The 12,771-nt window shown below is 37.6% G+C and overlaps 1 protein-coding gene across 1 annotated transcript in view; it reads right to left on the bottom strand.

Moving 5' to 3' along the window:
* STK32B (serine/threonine kinase 32B) overlaps nucleotides 1-12,771 on the bottom strand; it is a 154,582-nt gene that overhangs the window by 119,948 nt on the left and 21,863 nt on the right. The window contains exon 2 of the mRNA XM_058839041.1: nucleotides 7,067-7,122. Coding sequence (XP_058695024.1) covers nucleotides 7,067-7,122 — 56 coding nt within the window. The remainder of the gene's footprint in view (nucleotides 1-7,066; nucleotides 7,123-12,771) is intronic.

Genomic DNA, 12,771 nt, shown 5'->3' with positions numbered 1-12,771 from the left:
ATTACTTTTTTTATTTGCATATTTAAATACATACAAACACAAACATTTGTATATTTAAATACATACAAAACCATACATGCTCCCATATTATGCACACACAAAATTAATTAATTAATAAATTCATGGTAAGAGATGTGATTACAACATGATGACAACCAAAGAGAACTCCTTTGTTGCTGAGTTTAAGGAATTTATGTGCCCAATATTTAGGAGCAATCAGGAGTAACTAAGGATACTTCCCACAGCCGAAACTGTAGAGGGCTGGTGAAGTCAGACCACGTTTATTTCTCTGAAACTCTATTTTTGTGAAGTGTGTCCTTGAGCACAAATCTACTCCAAATACAGGAGTTCATAGAGTATCTTCAACCTCTAATGATAAGGCATGATTAAGCAGGCTTTCTAATTACCTTTTCTAAGATCAGGAGATGTTCCACTATTAAGGAAAACACAGAGAATAACACTTTATTTTGAGCCCATCAGTGTTGCACAGTGGTGAGTACTGAAGTCTTGTTTCATTTTTCACCTTGGACTGTTATGAAAAATCTGGATATTGTTGATGCCCTTAAGATAACTAAATGTTCACACTTACATGGAAATAACCCTCGCTGTGGAACAATGAGGAATTGTGTTTGGCCTTTTGGAGGAAGAAAAAGTAGCAAGTGGGATAGAGCTGAAACTGAGTGGGAAAAGAAGGGACGGAAATTAATTGTTCAAGCTCCTACAGGTCCTTCAAAATCATAAGCAGAATTTCCAGGGACAAATCCTAACATCCTGTCTTAGAATATGTGGAGACACCAATTTAGCAAGTCACATTATAAAGTACAACACTTGAGGATTTTAGCTCAGAAACAAAGTCCAGAAATTCAGTCATGTACATTAGTTTCCATCATGATTTTCATGTACAATTTGGCCAAGAGTTAGGTGTTTGCAGAAGGCTCCTAGTCCATTACATTAAAAGCCTCCCTATTGAAGGGTTAACTGGAGAGACTGCTGAGTGAACAGGGTTTTACTCAGCTGAGAATTACAAGTTTGACCAATGTGGCAAACCAAGATCATACGCAGCACCAAAATATGTAATGTAAACCTATTTTGAAACACTGCTGGGACTCCAGAAGGCACTCAGTTCTCTTACCTGGCAGTAAAGACAAGGGTGTTCAGCACAGCTGAAACAGACCTTCTGTTGTTGGTAGAAGCTTGCCTAACACACAGCTTCAAAGCAGAATGATAGTAAACATTTTCTAGCAACGTGTACCTACGCAAATCCTTTAACATGGTTACAAAACCAATAGGATTTTAATTAATATAATGAAGCCACTGCCTACTAAAAATCAGAAAACATGACCTGCATCCATGTTGATGTTATTGTGAAAAGTGCCTGACATTGCTATGACAGCACTGGATCGTAGTGGAGATCCTCCCTGGCACTTCTACCTGCTGGCTGTCAGCTCTTCTCCTGAGCAGGACATGAATGGACTGAAACTTTCCACTAATGCAAGAAAGGAAAAGCCCTCGAGCTCTTCTCACATGTACAGTTTTAATGGGAAATGTTTAAGCTGGGGGTTTTTTTGTTCCAAAGGAGCAATTTTAAAATAGGGATAAACAGGTGCTCTGGCTCCTCAACAAAAAAAAAAAAAATCTGTGATGATTCATTATGATGCAAGCCTGTACAGAATTGCCTTATTTACATGTATCAGTATGGAAGCCTGTCACACGCACACTCTTTCCATTTTTCTGTGAATATCATTTTCCAAAGGCCAGACAGTGTGATGATTCAGAGCAAATATGTGTTCTGAACTCAACTATCCAGCTTCGTAGTCAGCAGAGAGGGACACTGGCCATGTCCACATAAGGTGGGGGACTATCTCTGTACCTGGAATGGTTTCCCTCTAACATCCCCTAAAGAGACTGTAGATTACCAATTTGGATACAGGCATCTGCATTGTACATGTTTAAAGGTAGGCATTATGAACCCCATTCATTTTCTCTGGAATGGTATAGTGCTATTTTTAAAAACCTCTTGTGAAAATATTCGCTTTCTAAAGAGATTTTTTTTTAACATATCTTAGTTGTTATCACAGGGTGGTGTCTTTTGTTATTTCTGGTGGAAGGTAACAATGAACTGCCTTAAAACCTACCAGGTTAGAAGAAATTTGACCAGAGTGACTTGGAGCCACTTTCCCTCAGGATCTGGGGAAGAAAGATTACATTTGTAGCGCTAAGCTTCATTTTTCAAGAGCAGCATGTGCTGTGGCTCACTTCTGAACTACCTTCTTGGATTGCCTCTGATCTCACATGCAAAAAACAGAGAAGCTTGCTGAAGGAAGCTGCATGATGTTGTGTTGGCTGAGCAACCACGAGTAGCTTTAACAAAGTTCTTCCCAGAGCAGAAGATGGTGATGGCTGAAATATCAGACTTGGTGCAAAGCACAGATTTCCCCTATTTCCCACTAGAAGAGACTTAGAGCTATGTGCATGCTCTGGAAAGAGCAAGGTGCACTTAGACTCAATTTTGTTCTGAATTTAGCACAGGAGTACTTAGACCTCTCAGACTGCCACAAGATGTGGTTTCACAGCAGGTGATAGAAGAGGAGAAATGCAAGCCCACAGCCAGAGGAAGCCGTGCACAAGGGCACTGTTAGGTGGGGAGTGGAAGCTGGGGCGCACACTCACCATGCTCCTGTGTGACACTTTGCATCTCGCGTCAGTAGATGCGGTGGGGCAGCTACAGCCTCCAGGAGCACAGCAGAGGGGCTGTGCCACTGCACGGGCAGAAACACTCACCACAACACAGAGGACTACAAGGCAGAAATCAGATACACTCCAGATGGGAATTGATGAACCTGCTGTTGAGTATCTGCCTGAAATACTGCCCCCTTGACTGCCCATGTACTCTGAAAAACTAGTTCTTAGTCTTAGCCTACAAGAAGAGCGGGAACGATTTACATAAAGAGTCTGGAGAATGGATATCATAGGCTGCCAGGGGATTTCCTTTAAATAGGGAGATTCATTCCCAGATTCCCCTGAGCAAAGCATGACATCTGGAGCAGCTGAAGCATCTGCTTAGTATCCTTTCATATTAACTCAAGCTAAAAAACAGGATGTTATACTGTCAAACAATATTAATATTTTGCAGTTGTGTGTTATGTTGCTTTTAGGATAGAAGCATATTTTTTCTGAAATATTTTGCATATTATTTACTAAAGTACCCTCAATCAGTGCAGACATGATTCTGGGCTTCCATCTGGTTTACACCACCGTAATTTCATTTACTTTATCGCAGGAAGTCACTGTTTTATGCAACCAAATTAATCAGAACTAAGCCTTGTGTCTCAGCATCTTAGACAAACAGGAAAGAGTTTATACATTGAAATTATATTTTGAATTTAATTTAAGGAGGTCAGAGTGTTTAATATAACTACTCCCACAAAGAGAGAAGTCAGAGAAAATTGGTACTATAATATCTCTGAGAACCAGTTGTTACACCTGAATACAAATTATTTTGCAGCGGTAACCTGCAATTACATGGTTATTGTTGCAGAAAAGGACAATGAGAATTTTTCTATTTCAATACTCTTGGTTTTGTACTTATTGAATGATCTTCAAATATATAATTTTTTTTTAATATTTTGTTTGAGAAGAGTGATAGCTCTACATCTAACAACATGGGAAAAAATATCCAGATTAAGCAGGAGACAGCGCTTCTAACATATCACGTGTCTGTCTCTACTGTCTGCCCTCGCAAAGGAGCCCTCACCCTTTCACATTATACAGGAAAATAAAACAAGCCTCCACTCTTCTTCACAGCACTCAGGGAGCTGGTGAATGTTTCTATGATATTTCTAGAAATATCTCATTTTCTTACAGGTTTATATGAGTGTGGCTCTTGTGAACCCGCTTTGGGGAATCTGTATTCGTGAAAATAGAGTTGCATGATCCTCAGGGAACATGCTTAAAGAATGAGTTCCCTCTGAACTTAAATCCTTATTTTGCAGTTGTCAAATGCAATGAGAAAGTCCTTGGTGTAACAGGTTTCTTTTTCCCAGATGAGTACAGGCTTCTGACAAATCACCTTGTTTTTCCTTCCATGAGCAAAGGGAAGAAAGAAGCCCATTTTAAAATGACCTATTATAACATAGCCAAAAGCACAACATGGTAAATCAGTCACCATTTCAAATGTCTGTCTCTGTGAGTCAGTCTTGCCTTTATTGTTCATTTAGTAGCCTAGTTGCTGGCAACTTTTCCTATTATTGTCCTTCTGGAAGTACCTGGCAGCAGAAAATGTCAAAAAAAGATGCAAGACTGTTAATCTCTATTGCAGGGTGTTTACTGCTCGGGGTCTGTTGTGCTCTAGCATCTTGCAACGTATAAAACCATGTTCAGTATCACGCTTTCCTAAAACTGCCTGCTTCCTTTATGGCCCCTCTGTGGCCTTTTCTGTTTTCTGAGAGCAATAGGATGTTTTAAGACATGCTCTATTTTTTTATTTTATTGCTCTTGGTACAATATCTCCGTCTCTCTCTCTATATATTTCTTAAATTACTCTGGTTGCTACAGCAACCTTAGGGCTCTGCAGGATATTGCTGCAGGAGGTAACTGCTATGGCAGAGCCTCTGTGCTCAGCTCGCTCCTGTGCACAGAGCTCAAGGTGATGCTCAGCACCTCAGCTCCTCCACTGGGGCTGCCTGCCTCAGCACCTGTCATCTGGCCCCCCAGCTGGCTTTGGCTTTGGCATTTTCAATTCTCAGTCACAACTTTTGCTGTCACAGGAATTCCTGGGCCATTTGGTATCAAATACTTTGTATCTCAAGTGCCAGTCTTTTCTGAGAAGTGGCCCCCAGCTTTCAGCTGCTGCCTCTGTACCCAGTTCTTAGGGACACCTTAAGAGCAGGTGCAGTATCGTAGACACTGTTGCATATTTTAGATACACCACAGCAGTTTTGAGGAAATGCATGTGGAGAGAAGAGAAACCACAAGCATGCTCTTTTTTCTGGAAATGAACAGGCTCACTTCAAAGGTGTCCTTTGAGAATTCAGGTTGCTCCTTGTTAAGGGACAGATAAAGGAGGTGAGGTGGGAGCCAGGTAGGACCATCACAGCCACAGCTCCCGTGTAAGCTGCCAGTTCTTTTGTTCAAGCTAAGTGGCTGGCAAGCAGAATGTGTGTGGCCACGGAACAGCTGCACTCCTGGGCACATGCAGACTTACCTGGGGTATTATCTGTGCAGGCAACCACTGGCACAGACCTGCTGCATTATCTGCTGCAGAACAAAAGAGGCACAGAGCAGGACAGGGAACAGTGCTACCCAAGCGAGGTGCAGGGCACTACTCAAAAAGACTTTCTGGCTTCAGTGACCTTGCTTTGCTTTAAAGGTAGCTCTTTGCTTATGCTTTGGTCTTCATAAATAACAGGAAATTCTTTCTTTCTTTCTTTCTTTCTTTCTTTCTTTCTTTCTTTCTTTCTTTCTTTCTTTCTTTCTTTCTTTCTTTCTTTCTTTCTTTCTTTCTTTCTTTCTTTCTTTCTTTCTTTCTTTCTTTCTTTCTTTCTTTCTTTCTTTCTTTCTTTCTTTCTTTCTTTCTTTCTTTCTTTCTTTCTTTCTTTCTTTCTTTCTTTCTTTCTTTCTTTCTTTCTTTCTTTCTTTCTTTCTTTCTTTCTTTCTTTCTTTCTTTCTTTCTTTCTTTCTTTCTTTCTTTCTTTCTTTCTTTCTTTCTTTCTTTCTTTCTTTCTTTCTTTCTTTCTTTCTTTCTTTCTTTTCTTTCTGACTTTTAAGCTAGTTATGCTTAGCATATTTCAGCATATTCCATAGTGATACGTTGTAAGAAGGCAGGTTAGAAATTCTTATGAAACAAGTTTTATTTGTATATTAAAAATTTGCCAAAAGAATTCAGAAGTAGACAATTTGAAACCAAAAATGCTGAACTCTGATCTAAATAGCTGTTCCTTTGTGAGGGTCAGTATGATTTGGACATCTTTAATTCTTTTTCCTGTGCATAACTTGCACTCCTGGACCTTCATTTAGTTTGATATGGCATTCCACCTCTGTACTGTTATAATAAACAGTCACAGATCTCTGCTGCTCTGGTTTTAAGGGGGTTTTAAACACCTTTTTTCCCAAGCAGCACGTACTCCTATTGACCTCAATGACAGTTTCTGCTGAAAACTACTGAACTGAATAAGGACCATGCCATGAAGGACCATGCTGTTCTGCAAGAAGTATTTCTGGCCTCTCTAAAATTAAAGTCATTGTTCTGCATGGAGGCCAAGAACCAGCAAAATCCTTTGTGTGCTCTTAATGCATGGTTACAAAGTGCCTTACCAGCACTGAGCTGGCATGTGCTCAGGAATCACTGAAATCAAGATCTAGACAGCTGTTGTTTGATCAGTCACCCAATCAAGTGTCAGCTATATTTCACCTTCAGATGTACTCCTGGGAGAAATGGTTTCTATTATTTTTAAAATATTATTTTCTCTGACTTTGTATTTGTATTATATGTGGCTATGTGGCTTTGTATTATAAAATTAAAACCTTGTTATAATCTATTATAGGAAAGAAAGGTTGTCTACTCAAGTGTAAACAAACCATTAATCTTCTCTGCTTCAGAAAAATCCTGTTGAATTGGACAAACATTTACTCAATGATCATAATTATATTGTATGCCAGTTTACACAGTCCCAAGAGGATTTATTCTATGTAAAGTGCCTTTAAAATGCTGCAATTATTTTAAAGATACAAATAAGGTCAGAGATATAAGAACAAGATCACTTTGGTGGACTGTCTAAAGAAGTAGTCTGCTCCTACCTTTTTGTTCATTTTTTGTTTCTAGGACTGATTTCTAAATTCTGCAAATCTCCATTTGGGATAATTAATTATTATAAGTTATGCTCAATTAATTTTAATGAATAGATTATAATGGAAATATTTTAATGAATAGACAGTTTATATTTTTGTTCAGTTGTCCTTAAGAAGGAAAAGGCTACAAAACTTCTGCTCTTTGACAATAATCAAACCAGAAAAGAACAAAAGTATTCCCTATTAGAAATTTAACTGCTAAAAATAAGTTGATTCTTACCTTTCCAAAACTCCCTTTCCCAATAGCCCGCAATATTTGAAAGTGGTCAAAGTTAACTGCAAAATAAAAGAGAGAAGAAAAGGAAAATAGTTTGTAGTGTGCGAAGTCAGAATCAGAAATCAGATAAGAGAAGAAATTATTGTGTGTCCAACTAATGTCTTTTTACCACATGGAATTCCATTTTTTCTCTTAAAACACCAAATATACTTAATAGCTAACAAAGAGGAAGTTTGCTTTAAAATATGCTGCATTCATTTTGTTCATAAATGAATATAAATGAACAAAAGGACCAATGCCTTCAGTGCCTAGTATCTCCAAAAATAAATATACCTTTGTCTTAACCAAGTAACAAGACAAAAGTTAGCATTATGCAGCCATTAGGAAAAACTGGTCAGCATTTTCCAGAAATATTGAGATCTATTAAAAGGACACTGAATAATTCACGTAACACCCTTTACCTGCTGATACCTAATAAAACATGGTTAGTACTTTTACAGTACTCCTCAGCATAATTACCATATTTTGTTACAGTGGTGGAAGCTTGTCCCATGATGAGATAGTATGATCAGCCTTACCAAAGTTTTCCACCTTAATGCAATCCATAATGCTAATATTGTAAGACAGTTCCATAATTTTAGCATGTTTGTTTTGAGAGATTTCATTTTAGGTTGGCAATATAATGGATTTACTTGCACTTCAGGAAAATCTGACAGCACAGCCTGCTCTAGACACTGAAGTGCTTTGCTGGAAGGTAAGTGAGATTTCATTTCTCAGAAATGCCATTTTTATTGGTGCTACAGGAGTTTAAACACAGCATGACCTTCAAATCTTCATTGCTGTATCTGGTGGTTTTAAAAAAATATCGAACATCCTGAACAAAATTGATGCAAAGTCACTGAAATATAAACATGACAATGTGTGATACAGTTTTTACAGTCACTTCTCAGAAAAGAATCACACTTAGAAGTAAATTCAGTGAACCAGAGATTACAAAGTTCAGTGCAACCTAACAGGATTTGTTTTAAATTAAAACTTTCTTATGTTCCTGGCTTTGACCATGGACCTTCATCTATGATGTAACACTGATGTAACAATAACTAGCAAAATTGTGGAGGCAGACTGTCACTAGAAAAATCATAGGACCACAGAATGGTTTGGGTTGGAAGGGACCTTAAGGATTAACTTGTTCCAACCCCCCTGCCATGGGCAGGGACACTTTTCCCTAGACCAGTTTCTCAAAGCCCCATCCAACCTGGCCTTGAGTGCTTCCAGGGTTGGGGCATCCACAGCTCCTCTGGGCAACCTGTGCCATGTCCACCCAAAAATGGGTAACAAGAACAAATATGACAAAAATGTCATTCACATTCAGATGAAGGAGAAAACTCATAATACTTTAAATTCTACCAAAAAAAAAATTCTGATAAATAAATAAATATAAATAATTATATACAATTCTATAAAACTCATAACACTTTAAATATTTGCCAAAAAAGTTACCCATCTCGAGCTCAGCTTTGCATAGCAAGTTGAAAGGTTGATAGCTATCAAACCTCTAAAAAGGGTTAGTATCTTACTTTCTCTGTTGCAATAATATCTCATTTACACAATTAACACCACAAAGCATTTGTTTATTTATGCTTGCTTATACTGCCTTCAAGGAAACAAGGTTGCTCCTTTCATTAGTGCTGTATAGCAACCACGTTCCTGGTAATTGCTGGAGACAAATCAAGCCCAGAGCTGAGAGCGCTGAGAGCAGCAGACTCTGTTCTACAGGAAAAAAGATGGTGAATATAGCAGCTTTAGAATTTGGATACTGAAATAAAAATGCATAATCTTGCAAAGGATTTATAACCTGCTTGGAAACTGAAAATTGGGAAAAAAAATTGAGCTGAATCCTGTAAGAGTTAGAGTTGCCCAGATATTTGATTGTCTGTCAGCAACCTGCAGCTGGGGTCTCTGCTGAGAGCTTTTACCAGTGGGGCACTCTTGTAGTTCTTGCTGGCCAGTACTGGTCTGATGAACAAGATAGTCAGTTTAGCAAAACCCCTTTCCACACAAACTTAGATCCACTTAAATCCCGTTCCCAGCAGTCATCCCTCCCAAGTGCATGACTGCGCTGTATAAGATGATGCTTAATTTCAGAAGGAATTCAACTCAGTGTTGAAAATATCCTAAACAACATGTTCATCTCATTAATTTCCTTGATAGGAAAAAATAATCCAAAAATTCAGCACAGCATGCTGGTGGTTTCTCTGTCACTCCTCTGTTTTCAAACTTTCTCATGTTTCCTGCTTATTTTGCTAAATTTTTAATGAGCACGTTCCTTAAAAAAAGCTTATTTTGAATTTATTCTTTACCTTGCAGTCATTCAGCTCAGTCCAGTTGCCAAAACAAGTGAGATATTGTTGAGACAGTCCGTAATTACCTCAATTTGAGTCAAACCACATTTCAGTAATACTCAACTATATTATATTCTGAAATCTGGCATGTTTTGAAATACATCAGCTTGAAGAATAATTTTGTTTTTGTAAAACTAAGATAAACCGTTTATCTGTAGCTATGAAAAGGACATTTTTTATTGTCCATATAACTTCTATTTCTCTGAACTTCCATTTATCCTGTGTTTATTGCTTTGAATGACTAGAACAAGTTAATTTTTTAATTAGATTATTTGTAAAGTGGACTTCCATAAGAATGAAATTATTAAATGAGGCACTAGACCATGGAGTTGATGATGGATTACTAGTAAGCTAAATAAGTGGTTAAAATCACAGCCACAACAATTGATCAAGTTTGCTTAATTTCTATGTCTGACTTGAATAGAAAGTGGGATGTTACATTTTCATATCTTCATTAAGAAAAAAGGGATTATTGGTTTTCTGTAGTTAACAGTCCCATGAGACTTGTTTAAATTAGCATACAATGATTGTAATACATTTTTAGCAAGAGGAAATACAGCCAATTTTAAATGACTGAGGAAATGTGTAAACATGCCTGAGCCTGCATCTAAAATGAGCAAGGCTTGCATCCACCGTGGTTCTCTGGAAAGGGATAATTCACTAAAGCGAGACAACTCAGTCTCTTTTGATCATTCAAACATACTGACAACATTGCAGATTCACAAACGGAGGAATTCCTCCTTTGGGATATAAGGAAAGAATAAAAAATGGGCTACCTTGCAGGTGAGACTAATACCAAATTCACTGAGTAACAATCAAGCAACAATCCCATCTAGAACTGAGCAGCCCCTCCCTGACAAGAGTGAAGGGTTGAGCTAAGCACACTGACACCTTGGTACTATATCAGCCATACACCTCAGGTGTTTTCCTCAGATGTTTTTAATCTCATACTATCAAAATTTTGGCCTAATTTTGTTCATCTCAAATTTCTTTTTCACATTCTTTATGTGTTTTTTTGTCTTTTCTGGTGAAAATTGCCAAAATATCACCACTAACTCTGAGAATTACAGCTCATCATGACCTCTGTCATTTCCAACGTGGAAATATCAAGTTCAGACACTGTCATTTCCTCTGTGCAACAAGGACATCAGGAGTATTAAATTCTAGTCCTCCAAAACATGACATGTCTAGTTCTTGTGGTGCCTGGTGTTGTAGCTAATGAGATTTGTCCAGTGCAAAGCCCCACTGAGATAATGGTGTGGCTGGCAGAAGGACATTTTCTTCAGTGTCAGCAATATGACTATTATTCTTTTGAAAATAGCTTTCTTTACTCAAGAGAAAATACTTCAATTCTCAAGAGAATACTTTCTTTTACTCAAGAGTAAAGAAATATTTTCCAACTCTTTGAACACTTCTTTCATTTTGTTACTACACCATACTTTGGAGGTCTTACACATTGTCTCTGAATTTGAGTATAAGAATGTAAACTATTTTCAGAAAACAAATTTGTTTGTATTCAGGTAATTTTTCATACAAATAAACCCACTGAATGGAACTTATTAACAACACTGTGAGAGCTTTTCTTTCCAGTTTCTTTGATTTCCATCAATTTGGAAAAATTAAGTATAATTTCCCCTTCCTCACGTTCCTCCTTCATCCCTTAAAATGTCATCATTAATTCAAAACTAAGAAGGAATATGGAATAAACCAGATATTTTTCTAAAAGACAAAATAGATCAGCATTTATGACATCTGTTTCATTTTGCAGTATTAGAGCAATGGATGCCTGTTAATTTCAGCAATGTGTTGTATATATACATATAAATATTTTATTTTGTTACTTTCCATTTAGTCATGCTCAGATACACCTTAAATTCATTCCATTGCACAGATTCAACTCTCCATTAACAACTTCTAGTGCAAGCATACCTTACTTCGATTGGAATCATATTTTCAAATTAGCCCCACGTAGAGCATTTTCCAGTAGTTTGATCTTGAACAAATAAGAGCCAGATGATGGTAATGGGGTTCATATCTGAACTAAAGGTTTCAGGCTGCTTGCAGGAAAAGCAAAAAAATGTGGTCCTAACCATTTCAGATACTTGTTCAAATATATTAGTGTATTCAAAAACCATCAGGAATATCTACAAGGATGGTGGTTTGTGACTGAGTTAAACACAGGAGCAGCTCTACTGCCACAGTCTTTTCATGTGACCTTAGATGAGTGCTCCAATATCTTCTGCTGCTGTCTATAGAAAAATGAATCTTTACATCTCCAGGCAGCTGTAAAATTATAGGTAGTATAATGAGGTATAGGAAGTACCTCAGAGCTCAGGCACACAAGTAATTGTGAGAGCAGTAAGAGCCAATTCAAGTAACAGTGCTTTATAAAAGCACCATGAAGACTGAAAGCCATTTTTAAAGTGTGAGGAATCTATACCACTGTGGAAGTGGAGGTACAGAAATCAGCAGACTGATTCAAACCCCACACATCATTTCGTGGCAGAGCTGAGACCAGAACCCAGCTTCCACTTCATACCACACCTTCTCATGCGTGTCTTCCAAACTGCACAAGCCCTGATGGAGCAGATATTTGGTATAAAACTTTCTAGTGAAAGATAAAATTAATATTTCTTGCTCCACTGATCCCCCAGGAAAAGTATACTTTGGGGAAAATATTCACGTCACAGACCTGGGTTTTTACAAACACACTGCAGAAACACTAGATAGTTTCAGTGGAAATGCCTATTTTTTTTTTTAATCAGCACTATATACATAATGATATACGTTAAAACAATGGAGTATTTTATATGCATTCTTCCCTGCTGCATTATTCACAAATACTTTGTTTACATGAATCAAAAAACCCAAAGAAGTTACATCAAGAACATACCATTATGTATTATGTGTTTGATTTATGATCTCACAAAGGAATATAACATTTTTACCCTTTCACTTGCAGTTTTACTGTTCAAACTATTGTCATGTTGCACATCATTTGCTCAAGGGTAAATTACATTTAGCTAAAGAAGCAATATGAATATTGGGTGGATTCTAGGTAGAGCTGACATCTGTTTTCTCACTGCAGCTGAGGAATATTAACTGAATGTATATGGTATTAGTCCAAATGCACTCAATAACTTTTGTTTCACCTAGCGAAAATATCCAATTGGACATGGCCAAGGCACAGGCATACACATGCTTTGCAGAACAAAAAATACAGTAGAGGCCCTTATGGAAGAACTTGATAAACTAAATACAGACTCTCTTTCCCTGGTTGATTCCCACTGATGTACTCAGATTGTC

The sequence above is a fragment of the Poecile atricapillus genome, chromosome 4 (genome assembly GCF_030490865.1).
Source record: "Poecile atricapillus isolate bPoeAtr1 chromosome 4, bPoeAtr1.hap1, whole genome shotgun sequence".
NCBI classification, from domain to species: Eukaryota; Metazoa; Chordata; class Aves; order Passeriformes; family Paridae; genus Poecile; species Poecile atricapillus.
The sequence above is the reverse complement of the archived record's forward strand: the minus strand, read 5'-3'. Positions and strand labels throughout refer to the sequence as shown.